General features: G+C 37.1%; 1 protein-coding gene across 1 annotated transcript; it reads left to right on the plus strand.

Annotated features, from left to right (window-relative positions):
- Positions 1-667: 667 nt before the first annotated feature.
- LOC134648268 (uncharacterized) lies at positions 668-17229 on the plus strand. The gene is made up of 19 exons (XM_063502758.1): positions 668-710; positions 1084-1253; positions 1741-1901; positions 2356-2726; positions 3061-3284; positions 3797-3899; positions 4766-4893; positions 5793-5938; positions 6050-6194; positions 6859-7008; positions 7083-7223; positions 7892-8157; positions 8394-8615; positions 8911-9094; positions 9391-9586; positions 9695-10455; positions 11129-11321; positions 11825-11938; positions 17077-17229. The coding sequence occupies exons 1-19, from the start codon at positions 668-670 to the stop codon at positions 17145-17147; spliced, it is 3789 nt and encodes a 1262-aa protein (XP_063358828.1). The 3' UTR covers positions 17148-17229.
- Positions 17230-18785: the final 1556 nt, after the last annotated feature.

The following is an 18785-nucleotide window of genomic DNA, read 5'->3' on the forward strand; positions in this document are numbered from 1 at the left end:
ATTTAATTGCATTAAAAAAGCAATGTACAATAGGTACATAGTTCAAGAGAAGGTAATGTAGGTGTTTAATCCTCGTACTAATATGATATATGTACCCGAGCAAGCGAAAGATTTCAAAATTAAACCACGAACGTAGCGAGTAGAAGATCGAAAAGTGAAATCTTGAGCACTGCAAGGGTTTCAACTTCAAGGCAAAAATTATAACCATACTAAGCTAAAATACTAAGTGTAGGTAAAGCATTACAAATCAAATCCAAATGAACGCTTTTAAATAATAATAAGTAGGTATGAACTATGTATCATTCAAAATCGTCACTTAAAATTTAAAATTAAAATTGGGCTACACAGAAACAGTTCATTTGGTGCAGGATTGTAAAGATTGGATATTAAAATAGACACAAGTAGACTACTATTGTATTTTTCTGATAATCAACATTAAATTTTTCCAAACCTGAAGCTTAAAAAAAGACAAATAACCCTACCTCTTAACTTATTCCCCCATAATTTCATATTAGTTATGCAAATAATAGACAAGATAATGATGAAATTACTCCGTATTAAACAACCGACAATTTATTATTTATGTTGGTGTGAGGTCGAGTAGGTAATCTAATAGAGCATTTTCAGGCTGTATATTGCCGCGAGCACGTCAGGGTGCGTGGGCGCAATGGATCGAGTCACATTCAAAGTTAACGGGGAGCCATGCTCAGGTATGGATTAGCTTTTTAAACCGATTTCAAAAAAAATTAGACAGAGAGGTTTTCTGTTCGTCAGGTCCTTTGTTTTTCAGAATTCTGAACCTCAATAGAAAACCATGGAAACCTTTTAAAATCATTTTTGCGTCCGTCTGTCATAGACAATTAGTTCTGAAGTCTGGTTGTGGAGGATCATGAAGTCTAGTGCGCGCACTTGGAGCTTCTCTTCTTCTTATAATCCAGTTTTCTAAATGGTCTAGGCCCTCGCGACGTCACGACCCTGGAGTGACTACTCCGAGTTTAGCATCGTAGGCTCCCCTAGGTACTACAATTAGCGATCGTATAGTTTCATGATGATGATAAACAAAAAATATTTTATTTTATTCAGTGAGTTCGGAGGTAGACTCAGACACGTCGGTGCTCGACTATGTGCGTGACACTCTGAACTTCCATGGCACCAAGTTCATGTGCAAGGAGGGTGGCTGTGGAGCATGCGTCGTCAACGTCACCGTGCCCGACCCCTACACTGGCGGCCGACGAACTATGGCCATCAATTCTGTATGAATACTCATATTAAGTGACACTACTGGGCACAGGTCTCCTTTCTCAAAGGTGTTTAGGCGTGTTTAGACTTTGTCTCGATGCGGATTGGAAGACTTACACACACCTTTAAACTTTCCTTGATATGTGTTCCTTAATCGAAGAGCAACAGAAATTAATACGTGGGGAGCTAGGTACAGTTCATAATGCATAATTTCTCTAGTTAAATCTTCATGAGCCTTCATTTGTTTAGATGATGACTGACAGACCTTGTTTATGTACTTATGAAAAATCCATTAAGATTCGATCAGGAGATACATTTGTTTTGCTCTATAGTTACATCTCTTGACCAGTTCTGAAAATCGCACATTAAGAATTCCTTTCCCTTATTTTTTGAGTGCCATATCAAACCATATTCGGACACAAAAGGTAATTACATTTATATTTATAAAAATACTATTTTATATTTGTTGGTAATAAAACTAGAGTAATATTCTTTCTTAAGTGTTTAGTATCAATAACGTCATGTCAAGACTGGGAGATCAAGACTGTAGAGGGGATCGGAGACCGCCGAAAAGGGTACCACCCCGTCCAACGTGCGCTAGCAGAACACAATGGCACACAGTGCGGGTTCTGCAGCCCTGGTTGGGTTATGAGTATGTACAGGTAACCTAACTACTTATACGAGTATAACATTCTTAATATAACTTTAATAAGGTCCAAAATGCTTCTGCCTAAACTCGTAATCCTTATTTACTTAATTCTGGCCAGCCAGCCTATTATGGATAGCTTTATCCATCTTTATCCACGTGATAAAATAACTGTCACTGTTTAACACCGTGGGAAAGAAAGTGACGGACACCGTTTTATCACGCTGTCACGTAGACAAGAACGACCATCATATCCGTACAGTTAACACTAATATTATCCCGTCCGTAATATTAATCCATCTAGGTACTGTAAAATTGACTTACGTGTCAGTTTCAGTCGATAGTGCGCGTTTTAGAAAAATGCATCCTTACTAACGGGAGTAGCCTAGACAAATACAGTAAAGTTATTGCTTCAAATCATTAATGATTTTAAAATCAATTCAATTATTCACAACAATGTTATATTTCAGCTTGTTGGAGTCAAACCATTACGATCTCACCCAGTTACAGATAGAACAATCATTTGGTAGTAACATATGTCGTTGTACCGGCTATCGCCCCATTCTTGATGCGTTCAAGACCTTCGCAAAAGACGCACCGAAACCTGATCACCTCACTGATATAGAAGACCTCAAAATATGTAACAAATCTTGTGACAAACCATGCGATGGCAAAGATTGGTGTTTAGTTGACAAAGATAATGCTGGAACGAATGAAGTGAAGAAGATTATTTTGAAAGATAAACGTACATTTTATATAGTCTATGATCTCAAGCAAATTTTCGAGATTTTAAATAAAGAAGGCGATGATTATATGTTAATTGGAGGAAATACTGGGAAAGGTAGGGGATAAAGAAAATAAATTTATTACCTATTAGTCTGTTACCTTCCGTGATTCTTCTCACTTGATGGTCTCATCGGAAGATCAGCGCTGGAAGCCACCAGTAACATGCTGAGATGAGGCCATTTCGTGGCACTTTAATCTTATTTTATGTTTCTTTTATATATATATTGCCTCGTTTGTTTGTGCTTAAGAATACATTCTATTCTATTCTATTCTTAATTGTCAAATTTTAGTAGCTTTCAATTGTTACCAGAGTTTACTTCCTTTTATTCCAAACACTTTTTTGTGTTATCTCATTATTGACTTAAGTACGTTGGTATTTCACCTTCCAGGAGCCTACCCGATATTCGCATATCCGCGTGTCCTCATAGACATAAGCAGAGTTCTGGAACTAAAGACGCACGTAGTGGATCAGAACCTGGTGCTGGGAGCTTCGACCACCCTCAATGACACGATATCGATCTTCTACGAGGTCTCTCATCAACGCGAGGAATTCAGTTATCTTGCTTTGCTTGCCGACCATATAACATTAGTGGCCCACATTCCTGTTAGAAATGTAGGTACCTTAACCACTCGTTCCTCCTTATTCGATTGAAATTCTGAATACATTTTCATGTTAACGCCTCTCACACTTTTCTGTTCCAAGTTACCACTTTGTATGTGATAAACAATTACGCTTTTTGATTTCAAGTCATATCTTTCGGAATGTAAGTAGAACCTTTTAGATATTCTTATAGGTGAAATAAAATATAATTAAAATATGCAAACGAACTGTAGAATTCTCTACCCTTATGCTCTTACTTGAATGTAGCCTCGTTCATTTGAATTTACAAAGTCGTTCTTTGTTTATTATTTTGGCAGCTTTTGTTTTAATTTATGAACTGACTTTTATCTTTATAGGTAGTCCAACCAGTAATTGTAGAATATTATTGAGGGCGCCCCTTCCTACGTAACTGTCACATTTTTGACTTAAAATGCTAACTTAAACATGGCAACAATTTAGTATGGAATTATTTTGTTCCATTTTATTTAATTTCTACTATTTTATGTCGCACTATGTGTTTCCAGATAGGCACCATAGCTGGCAACCTCATGGTTAAACACAGAGTACCAGTGTTCTCGTCTGACTTATTCTTACTGTTGGAGACTATTGGAGCTGTCCTTGTTATCGGTACCTATGTTAATGTTATTTATATAGGTATCTTTTCGATATATATGTATAATAGTGTTCATCCAAAGCAAATATATATAGTTGCAAAACGCCAATAGCATGAGAACGTGATGCAGGAGAATAAAAAATTAGAAAGTCTGAAGATGATTTGAAAAAAAAAATGAGAACGAATATTGAGAGTTCGGGCATAATGACGCTGCTACAACACCATGCGATAACCGTGTCAACCGTGTATCTTTAAAACTTTCACGATTCCAAGTTCAAAATAATTTTCCATTACCGTAAAATAGGGTGAGTAGGGTCAAAACTGAAATTCAAACCTCGATAACATTTTATTTTTACATATGAAAACTGAATGGTGTATTATAAGTATTCCGGACGTTTGTATTTTAGTTTATTTTGGGTAGTTCCATTTCATAACTTTGACGATAAAGAGGAAAACCCACCTCACCCCGTAGTGCATCGTATTTGGAGTGAGAGGGGTTTTCATACAAAGGTGATTTTGGAAGATAGTTGGATCGTTTTTTTTTATTATGCGTATTACTATAGCTCCATTTTAAATTAGAATACATTATTTTTGTAGCAGTAGCCTTAAAATCCCTTCTCACCCTCCTCTCAAACCTTCTCTCCCCATTCATAACTCACCTCTCCCCGCGAAACCTACTCACCCCGTTTTACGGTATCTATTTATCATATAGCGGTTACACACTAGCTAAAAAACATTTACACTAAGACTTCTAAAAATAATTCTGCAGATATAAATGATTGTTCTGCGTAAAACACATTTAGGCGTTCGAGAAATAAACCCCAGCACAAAGTTTTTCCGTTGATGACACTGCATTACGAACTTATTTTCTTTTTTCTAGTTGATAAACATGGAAAGGTGTATATGGTGACCCCAGCAGACTTCCTTCACCTGGACATGACGGGCAAGCTTATAACAGAAATCAGGATACCACCGTACTCGCATAATTATCGTTTCGTTTCATTCAAGGTATATTTTTATTTCACTGAAACTTTTCTTTGACATAAAAACTTGAACTAATTTTTCCTAATTTTAATTGATTAGTTATTAACCTCTCAGTTCCCAGTGGCTCCAATATGAGTCGGAATTGTATGGATTTGAGAGGTCCTGGGAAACGAGGGGTTAATACCTACTCGTATTTCTATGAATGTCATTAATTTTCTATTAGGTCATTATGACCAAGATTTCAGCAAAACGGTTAATTTTGACTTAACTAATCATATCCTCGTAAGATCCAGGGCAATTTTAGTGCTTTCGAATTTGTAACTTTTTTTAAAGCGCCTTCCTATAAACGCCACTTGCACCATCCCACTAACCCGGGGTTAAGCGGTTATACCGTTAAGTTTTTTAGTTAGTTAAGTTAGTGGGATAGTGCAAGTGGGCCTAAGAGTATATACAAAACTCGAATTGTGCATGGGGACCTGGGAACTTACGTGAATTAAATGTTGAAAGCGAAATCTTTTCGACATGGATCATCGTATTGTACCTAGATGTATGTGATTAATTAATTTATTAATTTCAAAAAATACTTCTTTCTAGGTATACAAAAGTTTCGCCAAGCTTTGATGTCTAGGTTGTATTTTTTTAAATTTTTTTAATGTGCAATTTATAAGTATTTCTATTTTTTATTTTATTTGTAATGAATTGACATTGTTTTATTAGGATTATTATAATTGTATTGCATGTACCTGATGTACCCGTATTATAATTTACAAACATTTTGCATGTTGGCTTTATGTCGACTGAATACTGATGCTATAACTGTATTAAGACCAAATTGTAACGTATTCTAGCAAATAAACATTTCATTTCATTTCAAGCGATATTTTATGTTCAATACTATTTTAAGTCGTCTTTCTCTGTCCCAGATCATGCCGCGAGGCGAGAGTGCGCATGCGCAAGTGAACGCGGCATTCCTGTACGAGTTCCACCCTGATGGCGAGACCGTGCGCTCGGCCAGGATCGTTATCGGAGGCATCTCGGCTACCTTCGTGCACGCTTCGCACACTGAGGAGTAAGCCAATGTTTTTCGTGTAGTTTCTTTAGTCACGATCATCATCAGCGGCAATTTGGCTAAAGTATCCGGGTTTCAGTTTAAATTGTTAAGCTTATTCAATGTGTCCAGATACGTGGTTGGCAAGAAAATCTTCACCGACGAGGTGCTGCAAGGAGCGCTGAAGGTATTGGAACAAGAACTGAAGCCTGAGGAAATTGCCGGAGAATTGAAACCTGAGTATAGAAAGAAGTGTGCTTTGGGACTTTTTTATAAGGTGAGCTGAAGAAAATACCACGCATGCTACGTTTTATATATAAGGTTACGACTAGACTAGTATGAATATGTTGTGAAATTGACTCACGATAATATTACTAATCGAATCTTTTCCCCGTTTCCCTGGTACGGCTTCATTAGGAAGACCGAGAATCGACACGGTGAGCGATGATACATGCCTGTTAGTCACAACAGACATGGGGTTTCGAAGTAGAAAAAAAAATTCCCGGCTACGTTGTGTTGTAGATACATGTTTGATAGTTGCATTCTCTCATGCCTACATTTAAGCTGTTAGTAATTGGACCTCGGAAAATAATCTTGGAAAAAAGTTCCTCAATATTCCACCATTTTTGCAGTTATAGGTCAAAGCCACCAAAGGCATCTGAAATTACAAGCAGCAGTAGACAAGCGCTTTTGAATTGACCGTCAGAGACTGAGTACCTCCTGCTTTTGACTGGCAGACCGGCCAGACCTAACGACGAAATTGATAAAAGTGGACTGTTGTGAAAAAAATAAATGTATTAACTATTATCAAAAAAATTCCGCAGATGAATTCAGCCGCAAGGTTTTCTCATCATAATAATACTAACATACTATGTTAACTTAAATTAACAAGATTTTAAAATACCCATTTACCAGATTGTGTCAACTAATTTTGTTTCCAGGGTCTTCTTATTCTAATTCCTGAGAACAGACTGAACCCTCGCTATCGCTCGGGGACGCGACGCCTTCGAAGGACGAGGCCTTTGTCCAAAGGATCCCAGGAATATGATACCAATCCCCTCATCTGGCCTATTACGGAACCTTCACCTAAGGTAACCGCCACCTGAATATTAAGTAGCTTGTTGGTGACTTTCGACTATCATAAAAAGATGAGTGTGATTTACAGGTAGAGGCATTAATCCAATGTGCAGGGGAAGTAAAGTACGTGAACGACCTACCAACACAGCCTCGCGAGGTTTTCTGCGCTTTCGTCACCTCAGACATCTGCACCGGAGAGATCGAGGAAATTGACCCTACACCCGCGTTGGTAAGCATTTTTATAAGCTTTTGTTTATATTTTTGTTTTGTTTTTGCCCATATTTATGCCCAATGGGTCGCTTTCGACCCTCTTAGTAAAACTCGCTCCTACTCATTAAAATTAGTAGGAGAAACAGCCTGTAACCTCAAGGAGTTCAGATCTAAAACAAGTTTTGGGCATAAATATATATGGATTAGTTTAGAAGCATAGCTACATAATAATTGGACTCGATTTAATGATACCATCTAACTATAATAGTCTGCTGAAGAAGAATGAGGGGACTTTGTAACGAAACAACGCAACCTCATTGAGTTTGGTGGGTGCATTAGAAACATCTTGTTGAATTTATTAGTAGAAAATATCTACGTGACGCTATAAATAGCGTCCTGTTAATTAACTAGGGAAGGGACAACAGTCTTCCCTAACGATTCTTCGATATCAATTCCAGAAATAAGTTCAATATATTGATGACAGTTAAAGAAAAGTCAGAACAATTTTTTTTTTAAACTTTGTCATGAATATTTAGTAAAAAATATTATTTGGTAAACTTGGCTAAATATTAAGTGGTGGCACAATTACGGTACCTGTTACCTTTTTTTAACAGTTTCAAGCCTAACCTGAGCGTATATTTAATGTTGTACTTTAAGGTTGACTTTATCTTTTTTTTTTCATTTCAGAAACTACCCGGTGTCCTTGCTTTTTTCTCAGCGAAAGACATACCGGGACCGAACAATTTTCTTCCACCTCGAGTACCGACACTTATAATGAGAGAAGAAATTTTTTGCAGTGGTCAGATCAAGTATTACGACCAACCCATCGGAGTCATAGTCGCAGACACAGACAAACTAGCTAACCGGGCTGCTTTGCTTGTCCAAGTCAAATATAAGAAAGATACGAGAAAACCAGTTTTAACTATAGCAGAAGCTGTAAAAGATCCTAATAGGTAATATTATTATAGAGAAGAAATGATACCTGATATCTTTGTTAAGATATTCGAATTTTATAGGCACAGTACAATATAGAAAAAAATCATGTAACTCCACATGAGGTCTCTAACTAAAAAAATTGACCGGAATGGAACCATCGTATCTATTTTAATTTTTTGGTTTTATATTTATTACTTTGAATGGTAGATAGAAATAAATTCATGAGTAGATATAGGTACATTGTGTATTTCAGGGTGTCAGTGTACTTTGCCCTACCAGCACGTAACGCTGGCACAAATGTGCAAAGAGTTATTAAAGACTATAACAGGATATTACATCAGTACCACTTCTCAATGGAGACGCTTCACAGCGTGACCAGGCCTAGTGACGATGGCCTGGACGCATACATCAGCACACAGTGGGCTGACGCCGTACAGTCCGCCCTGTCCTCCGCTCTTGACATTCAATCAAATCGGTGAGTAGTAGAGGTTACAAGCACGTGACAATTTAAAAAGTTAAATTACCTTGGGGTATTTGAAGCACTCGGTTAATTTATTCGGGGAAATGACAATGTTTGGAGTTGGAACAAACCGTTTCTTCTGGGAATAGGTGGTGAACGAGATGTACCTAGCATGGAAAGACACTAAAATTTTAACGTAACCGTAGAGTGGATAGATCACGAGCGATCGCTGAGGTAAGGGCTCTTTATATGGACACTGCTGCACAGTTTAAAATATTCGCTTAATTAAGTTTATTACGTTGTTATTCAGAATAAACCTAGTGATACCTCGGTGCGGTGGTGCATACGGGTTGAAGTTAACTCGACCTGGCTGGAACGCGACAACTTGTGCATTGGTCACTTATCTGACGAATCGACCCTGCCGCTTTACCATGAGCATTCAGTCCATGATGAGAGTAATAGGGAAGAGGCCTCCGGTAACTCTAGAATTTGAGGTTAGAAAATCAGCTTTATTTTATAGTTTGGGATAGGTCAATCGGTGTAAGATTGTCCCCAAATATTTATTTATTATTACTTATTCCATTAAGTATTCTTTATCTGATCTATATACAATTCCTAATTGGATGATATCTCTTTTATTCCATTTAATATAGTTTGTAAATTATATGTATCTGATCTTCCGCCACCGTTTCGACTTACTCAGTCAGTCCAGCATTTTAATGCATAAGTATAATTACCAATAATGACGGCAACCCTGCAATTTAAATGATTTACAATATTTGGTTAACAGGTGGCCGTTGACGATAGAGGTGAGATCCAGCAGCTGGAATACAACTTGTACGAGGACCTAGGGTACACGTTCAGTGACCAGTTCATCATTTTAGTGTCGTCTGGTATTAAAAACTGCTACGAGAATTCACGCTGGTCAATGAAGGTTTTTAATGTATTGACAGATAAACCTACCTCCACGTGGTTTAGGGCACCAGGTACTAAATACCATTTAATTAATCTGAATAATAAAATGAAATTATATTCCTGTAAGACATGAATGCCTAATGAAAAGTATAGACGCCAAACTTTGTTGTTAATTCCAGGCAATTTAGAAGCAATTTCGCATACCGAAATGATGATGGAAGAAATATCCTACGTCCTAGACAGAGACCCCGCGGAGGTTCGTCGTGCCAATCTTAACCCTCAATATCCAGAAGTCGAGGAAATGCTCGACGAACTGTTGCAAGAGAGAGAATATGATAGAAGGAAAACGGAAGTCAATGAATTCAACTCCAGAAACCGTTGGAAAAAAAGAGGAATACGAATTTCCGCCATGAGTTGGGGTGCCAGCATTAATTCCGGATTTCAAGTTGATATAAATATTTTACATAGTGATGGCACTGTGGTTGTAAAGCATGGTGCCATTGAGGTCGGTCAAGGTGTGAATACTAAAATGATACAAATAGTCGCATACACTTTGAATATTTCTACAGACTTTGTTAAAGTAAAACCAAGTGATTCAGCAACTGCAAATAGCTACTTAGCTGGCACGAGTAGAGCTACATCCTCGGTGTGTGTTGGTGCTATTAAATGTTGTCAGGTGTTACTTGATAGGTTATCGGCTATCAGAGACACGCTGAACAACCCTACTTGGGAATTGTTGGTTCAAACCGCATTCCTAGCGGGCATCAATCTTCAAACAAGTTATTACACGACGTCAAACGACTTGATTATCTATAGAGTGGGAGGAGTGGCTATGGCTGAGGTGGAGTTAGATATACTTACAGGAGAGCAAGAAGTTAGGAGAGTCGATATAATTGAAGATTGTGGAACACCGGTTAATCCGGAAATTGATGTTGGACAGGTAATTTATTGAAAAAAAAAATCTGCACTAACCCTCTATGATGCGTTCAAAAATCACAAATTACAACCAGCATAAAGATACATTATTTTGTTTAAACAAAGTTATTCTTTCCAAACAACTCCGAAACACAAAGCAGTTACAGATAGCCTGGCGCTCATTATAGTTTCCGAGATTTGATGTTTAAATGCCTAAAAATAAAATGCAGCGCACCAACTCAGGATTTCTGAGGAGGCTTCTGAGGCTTATTTTATACTCGGTGTCGCTTTTAAAACAAATCAAACGAATGTCAATGATAGAGGAACTGAAGATCTACCGATTTGACCACCTGTTCATCTCTCTCTGAACATGGCTTACTTTTGACTTATAGTCCTATGTCCCCTAGATGGGGGGCGTCCACAGCGCACCGCCATCTGGGTCAGTCTTGAGCTTCGTGCTTGAGTTCGCTCCAAGTCTTCCTAATAGCCTTCGCCTCTTCAATAATAGTCCGGCGCCAGGTCTGCTTTGGACGGCAACGTTTTCTCTTTCCTTGGGGATTCAGTCTAGGGCTTGCTTCGGTATGTGTGTGTGTGGCTATCCGAACATGCATGGGGGTCAAATCGGTGGCTCTTAAGGTCCTTTATATCATTGGTCTTCGTTTGATCCGTACTGAACGCAACAATCATTCGTTTTGCAGATCGAAGGTGCATTCATCATGGGCATGGGCTACTGGACCACAGAACACCTCATATACGACGAGAACACTGGAGAACTCCTTACGGACCGAACGTGGTTCTACGATGTGCCGAGTGGGGCCGATATACCCCTTGATTTTAGGGTCAAGCTGAGGAAAAATTCTTACAACCCCAGAGAAGTTTTGGGCAGTAAAGGTGAGTTCAATGGTTTCAAATTATGAAACTTATACAATTCGTAATAATTAATAATATGTGTAGAAAAATTGTTGTGGCAGGTGTCCGGACCTCTCAGCAAAAGCCCAATCTTAAGATCAGCCAAACTTTAACACCATAACCGGCACTCATCTCCGCTGTATTTTCAATAGCTCCTACGCCCGCTGGGACCGATTTACGGGTATCTATTTGTACCCGTGAATGGGTTCTAGCTGGTGTATTACATATCATCTCATCAAACTTGTCTTAAAGCTTGCCTCTATACTGTTGGCTTCAGCCCCACGCACGCATCATTCGCCTGTACATCAATAAAATGATGGTTCAAACAAACATACCTACAAGTAATATTATGTAAATTAACGTAACATTACATCAATGACAACGGCTGAATTTCAATTTTGGTCCATAATAGTTGAGGTCTTATTTGAGCCTTGTATTAATTGTAAAAACAAGAAAATATGTGTAGTTTTATAATTTTCTTACAGCGGTTGGAGAACCTGCCACGTGTTTGTCGATATGCGTGGCATTTGCTCTGAGAGAAGCTATAGCGGCATCTAGAGAGGAGACCGGATATCCCCGGACGAAGTGGTTCCATGTTGGTACGCACTTAAAATTCCGGTTCAGGCGGAGTATGTCACTTTCTTAGGACGTCACATTCTGAGTTCGTCACTTTCTGACTTTGTCACTTTCTGAGATCGTCACATTCTGAGTTCGTCACTTTCTGATTTTGTCACTTTCTGAGATCGTCACATTCTGAGTACGACACTTTCTGAGGACGTCATTTTCTGAGTACGTCACTTTCTGAGAACGCCACTTTCTGAGGACGTCACTTTCTGAGTTCGTCACTTTCTGAGTTCGTCACTTTCTGAGTTCGTCACTTTTTTAGCATAGGTACGATTTAACACTATAATATACCTGCACGAAAGATGTATACTGCCAGCAACCAGATTAATAGCTGTTTGACATACGGTCGCTTTTATATCCTACATACCAATACCAATCTATGTTTGCCTTACACCTGACTGGTAGAGAATTCCATTTGGCAAAACGTCCTATGTTTCGTGCAATAAAGTGAAAATAGAGAAATAAATAATAATAATAAAACAATCTAATTATGTTTCAATCAGAGTATTTAATTCAGAATAAGTACTTAGAAACTACAAGCACCAAAACATTTAGCCACAGATGGGAGTTAGGCCGGCAACAGCTTCGATTCAATACACAAATGTTTCGCACAGTAGGAACCATGATTTTATCATTCGCCGCTGTGATTAGCTCGTGAAGGTATCACGGCAAGCTCGCTGACACCAGTAGAAGGTCATAATTCCAACATATTTACATTTAAACGGACTGCCGCTCCTTTCGTGACAACATATTCTTCAGCATCTTCTGTCATGTCTCCATAAACTCAAACGTCTTTTTTTCTGATGATAGTGTAAATTTTGGATATAAAATCAGCATTGCAGTTTTGTTTCAGACAATATTTCTTCTCGTGTCATCTGTGGAGAATAGGCGTCAATGGATTTTTTTTTCAAAGCGTTGCCGAATTTCAGAATATATGTTCAGCCATCAATCACTTCTGCGTATGGAGTGATCCATACTCTCATAGTTCTCATGTTCTTTATTTGTTTATTTTCTTCCTATATAGGTTACACGATGAATTTTTAAATTATTATTACATTATACTTTTAGCCTGACAATAGAAATCTAGCATGTCGCCGATTTGACAACGCTGATTTTTTTTCTATTTAAAATGCGAAACTACAAAAAGGTTATATATAGTTTGAGGACTGTCTCATTTCAAACATAGACAGAGATAATCATACTATCTTTGTCTTACTCTAGTACTAGCACCCAAAAGAAAAGGATGAGTATAGTTTGTATTGTTCTTATTTAATGACAAATTGGTTTAACCAACTATAATTAGATAATATGGTGCGCTAGCTTCGACCCGCGACTTCATCTGCGTGGAAATATGATGATAATAATTATAGCTGGTCAACCAAATCTTGTCAGTAAAAAAAGGCGCGAAATTCAAATTTTCTATGGGACGATATCCCTTAGCGCCTACATTTTTCAAATTTGCCGCCTTTTTCTACTGTCAAGATCTGGTTGACCAAATATATGTCCTTCCCCGGGCCTCAAATCTTGGGGAACGAAAATTTGATTATTTTTGCGCTACGACGTACGGTTTAGGAGATACAGCATTATAAAGTTTTTTTTTGTTTTTTTTTATTTCTTTTTTGTTTTTTTTTTTATATTAATTAGGGGTTTCTTACAGAGGAATGAACATTTTATTATTTATGCACTACGACGCACGGTTTACGAGATACAACCCATAAACCTTTTTCTTTCTTTTTTTTTTTGTTTTTCGTGTTTTTTAAACATCACTTACGGGTTTCAAAGGGGAACGAAAATTTGATTATTTTTGCGCTACGACGCACGGTTTAGGAGATACAGCATTATAAAGTTTTTATTTTGTTTCTTGTTTTTTTTTTTAAATATTAATTAGGGGTTTCTTACAGAGGAATGAACATTTTAATATTTTTGCGCTCGGTTTAGAAGATACAACCCTATAAACATTTTTCTTTCTTTTTTTTTCGTGTTTTTTAAATATTACTTAGGGGTTTCAAAGGGGAACGAAAATTTGATTGTTTTTGCGCTACGACGCGAAGAACCTAATTATTGTTTATAAATCATCATCATCATCATTATATTTCCACGCAGATGAAGTCGCGGGTCGAAGCTAGCGCAACATATTAGAGTCGGACCAATAAAAGTCTGCAGCGGATTTGATAGCCCACGCAGTGCAAGTGTTATTTATACGTCATAATTTCATACAAGTTTGACGTTTAAAATAACACTTGCACTGCGTGGGCTATCAAATCCGCTGCAGACTTTTATTGGTCTGACTCTATCTACAGTCCGTTAACTCTAATGACCTTCGGATTTTAGAAAGATACTTACATCGGGTATCGGCGGTAACACGCGAAGGTGATACTGCTATTCTGCTTTCTTACTCACTCACAAAAAGTTTTAAACTTACCGCAAAAAGTTAGGGATACCTATTGTCTCAATGTAAAATAAGCCCTAATTTAATGACGTTATGCTTAATATTTGGTTGATGACTATATTGCTATTTGACTTTTTGTCATATTCTATATAAAATAGAATCAGAATTTGAAAGCAGAACGTCACACCGTCATTTACTACTTCTGGCTGAAATTAGAGCTGTATAGAGTGGTAATAACAGTCACATTTTTTTTTTGTAGGTAAGTAAGTATATTTTATAGTTTGTGTTTTTTATTTTATCTCTAGATTTAATTCAAATTTACTTTAAAATAAAAGAATAAATTAAAACAATAATTTTAAATTTAATTTAAGTACTTAAAAGTCACATATTTTAATATGAATTTAAATATTTACTTACCCACTAGTTATGGTGGTATTAACTACTCTATACAAGGTGGTACAAACCTCGATGTCCAAAAATTTTTTTAGATTCTTCACTACGTGGGCTATCAGATTACTAATTTGGGAACTTTCCACCTCGGTTCCTTTGACCGGCGACTCTGTCAAATTATGATGTTATTACATATGGTGTTAAGGTCCCTTTTTAGAGTTTTTCGTAAATAACTCTTGAACGGTGGCCCGTAGCAAAAAATGTTCTACTACATAAGTAATCCATATAAAATTTCCTACAAAAAAGATTCAGTACACTTTTTCGCTAGGATCAATGTTTTAAAATATATTAAAGTGGGAAAGTCACGTATAATTTATTCTAAGGTTGTTATTTTTTAGTTTTTCGTAAATAACTCGTAAACGGTAGCCCACAGCAAAATATTATCTTTTACGTAAATAATCTATTTGAGATTTCTTATAAAATAAATGCTACTTTTTTTCGCTAGGATCAACATTAAAAAAGATATTTTCTATTTTCTATTACGCGATTACGTCCGATTTTACCCGAAAAACGAATTTCATTCGGAGAGTTAACGGACTGTAAGTATAGTTGGTCAAACCAATTTGTCATTAAATAAGAACAATACAAACTGTGCTCGTCCTTTTCTTTTGGGTGCTAGTACTAGAGTAAGACAAAGATAGTATGATTATCTCTGTCTATGTTTGAAATGAGAGAGCCCCTTTGACAAACTACTTATATATAACCTTTTTGTAGTTTCGCATTTTAAATAGAAAAAAAATCAGCGATGTCAAATCGGCGACATGCTAGATTTTTATTGTCAGGCTAAAAGTATGATGTAATAATAATTTAAAAATTCATCGTGTAACCTATACATATAGGAAGAAAACAAACAAATAAAGAACATGAGAACTATGAGAGTATGGATCACTCCATACGCAGAAGTGATTGATGGCTGAACATATATTCTGAAATTCGGCAACGCTTTGAAGAAAAAATCCATTGACGCCTATTCTCCACAGATGACACGAGAAGAAATATTGTCTGAAACAAAACTGCAATGCTGATTTTATATCCAAAATTTACACTATCATCAGAAAAAAAGACGTTTGAGTTTAAGGAGACATGACAGAAGATGCTGAAGAATATGTTCTCACGAAAGGAGCGGCAGTCCGTTTAAATGTAAATATGTTGGAATGACCTTCTACTGGTGTCAGCGAGCTTGCCGTGATACCTTCACGAGCTAATCACAGCGGCGAATGATAAAATCATGGTTCCTACTATGCGAAACATTTGTGTATTGAATCGAAGCTGTTGCCGGCCTAACTCCAATCTGTGGCTAAATGTTTTGGTGCTTGTAGTTTCTAAGTACTTATTCTGAATTAAATACTCTGATTGAAACATAATTAGATTGTTTTATTATTATTATTTATTTCTCTATTTTCACTTTATTGCACGAAACATAGGACGTTTTGCCAAATGGAATTCTCTACCAGTCAGGTGTAAGGCAAACAGAGATTGGTATTGGTATGTAGGATATAAAAGCGACCGTATGTCGAACAGCTAATCTGGTTGCTGGCAGTAAACATCTTTCGTGCAGGTATATTATACTGTTAAATCGTACCTATGCTAAAAAAGTGACGAACTCAGAAAGTGACGAACTCAGAAAGTGACGTCCTCAGAATGTGGCGTTCTCAGAAAGTGACGTACTCAGAAAGTGACGTCCTCAGAAAGTGTCGTACTCAGAATGTGACGATCTCAGAAAGTGACAAAGTCAGAAAGTGACGAACTCAGAAAGTGACATACTCCGCCTGAACCAAAATTCCGGATGACCAGAATCCCGAGATTCCAGGATTTTTGATTCTTGAATCCTGAGGTTCCAGTAAAACAGATATTTTATAGAAATGAAATAAAATTCCGGTGATGCCGGAATTCCAGGGATCTGGGTTTTCTGGAATTCAGTGACACGGAACTTCGGATGTCAGGGACCCCGGAACTTAATTTCAACTTAGTTTCCAATCCTAAACTGGAATTTCCCCTCTAATATATATGTTATCATTGCAAAGGTGGCAAATTATAATATGTGCATACGCGATGAAATTTATTTATGTCTCGTGTATATACTAGATTCTAGAAGCACAGAAACGAATTGTGCTATATTGTTAATAATTTTATTTTATATAATTGACAAGTTTTTATTTTTAACTAAGTATAGTTTTCTTTTAACAACTACATACCATTGAGATGATTCTAACAGATTAAAAAATATTTTTTTAAGTCTACAAAAATTCGTATACATTTTTTTTTTTCTTGCAGATGGCCCGTTCACATTGGAAGCAAACGTGCTGTCAGCAGACGTGCGACTTGATGAATTCAAATTCAAATAACAACTGTTTAACAGCAGAATTATGTTTTACAACCTTTATAATGTAATAATATAGCAAGTAAAAAATAATAGGATTAAATTAACATACCTGAAGTCTTCACTTCAGGTATGTTAATTTAAACCTATTATAGTTAGATATTGTAGTTAGATATTGATAAATGATAAGATTGTCGTAGACTTTTTGAATTTAGAGGATACGGGAAATTCCGGGAGCTGGAGCCGATACGGCGGTGCGGTGCTAAAAGGAAATTTATACTCGCAGATGACTAGGTACTTACCCCGTTGGTCCGTGGTCCTCGTCCACTAAATCTAAAGCAGTTTCTTGTTATTAATATGCGGCGGGAGGCGAGAGTAGGGGTCACAAAACCGTGCGTATTTTAGAAAACCGGTTTTTCGGCTTTTGTGAAACGTCAAAACCGGGTTTCCGGTTTTTGCGGTGATTTTGAGTTTACGTATAATTTGTAAAATAAGCAAGTATTTTTAGAATCAATTTTTTAATTTTCAATACACGACATTTCTATTTAACACTCCCCCTTATTCATAAAACTTTTCTTTCTTACAAATACCTACACAAGTCAAAATAAAAAATAAAGGCAAACACAATTCAGGCTTGTAATGCGTTTAGGAATAATGCCATCGCCACTAATCTTTACCCAGACCATCAAATTCCATCATTCAAGTTTTTAATAACTAACCTGGTCATTATCCCAGAAATTATCCTTTAAGGGGGTGAAAAGGGGGGTGGAAGTTTGTATGACAAAACGATAAAAAGCAGATTGGATAAAAAATGTTACCCAAATTACTGAATCCACGCAGGCGAAGTCGCGGGCAAAAGCTAATATACTAATATTACATAACAACGGTTGACGTAGTCCTCCTTCAGGAAACACACACCTCTGATGATGCCAACTCAACTCGCTAAACGAGTTATATGGTATATTGCCGCTTCCAAATTAAATCTCGGTATTTTACCTCGTTTAGCGAGTTGAGTTGGCATCATCAGAGGTGTATGTTTCCTGAAGGAGGACTACGTCAACCGTTGTTATGTAATATTAGCTTTTGCCCGCGACTTCGCCTGCGTGGCGTTTAGTACAGGTTTTTTTTAAATGTATGAATGCAGTTTTTCTTGTTATTAAAATCGATGACATGGTTACTAAGAACAGATCTTCGTATGTCTTATAGTTTCAGACTTTCCCATACTGACCGTTCTAAATGGGCCACCCTGTATAAGTCTGTAGGTACCTAAAATCGAAAAACTCGAAAAAGCCGGTTTTATCAAAGTTAAAACCCGGTTTTTGCAATTGGCTGTAAACCCGGTCTTTCCGGTTTTTTCGATTTCGGTGAAACCGGGTTTGTGACCCCTATTAGGCGGGAGCGATATTTCAGCGGGTTACAATTATATTTATATGCGGAATAATAAATTAGAATCGCTTATATGTGTATCTTGCGGTAATTAATTTTCAAGAGTGATGTCTGTTGTCAGCATATCAATATGTCAGCGTCATGTCTAAATGGCCAGCAGTCCCCGTAGTTTTATATTTTAAAAAAGGTCGAAAGGGACCAGATATGTTATAGCCCCTGAGTATAAAATGTATTTTACAATCCATATGCCCAGAAACTTAAGTAGTTTTTTAATTGA

This window comes from Cydia amplana, chromosome 5 (assembly GCF_948474715.1).
Source record: "Cydia amplana chromosome 5, ilCydAmpl1.1, whole genome shotgun sequence".
NCBI classification, from domain to species: Eukaryota; Metazoa; Arthropoda; class Insecta; order Lepidoptera; family Tortricidae; genus Cydia; species Cydia amplana.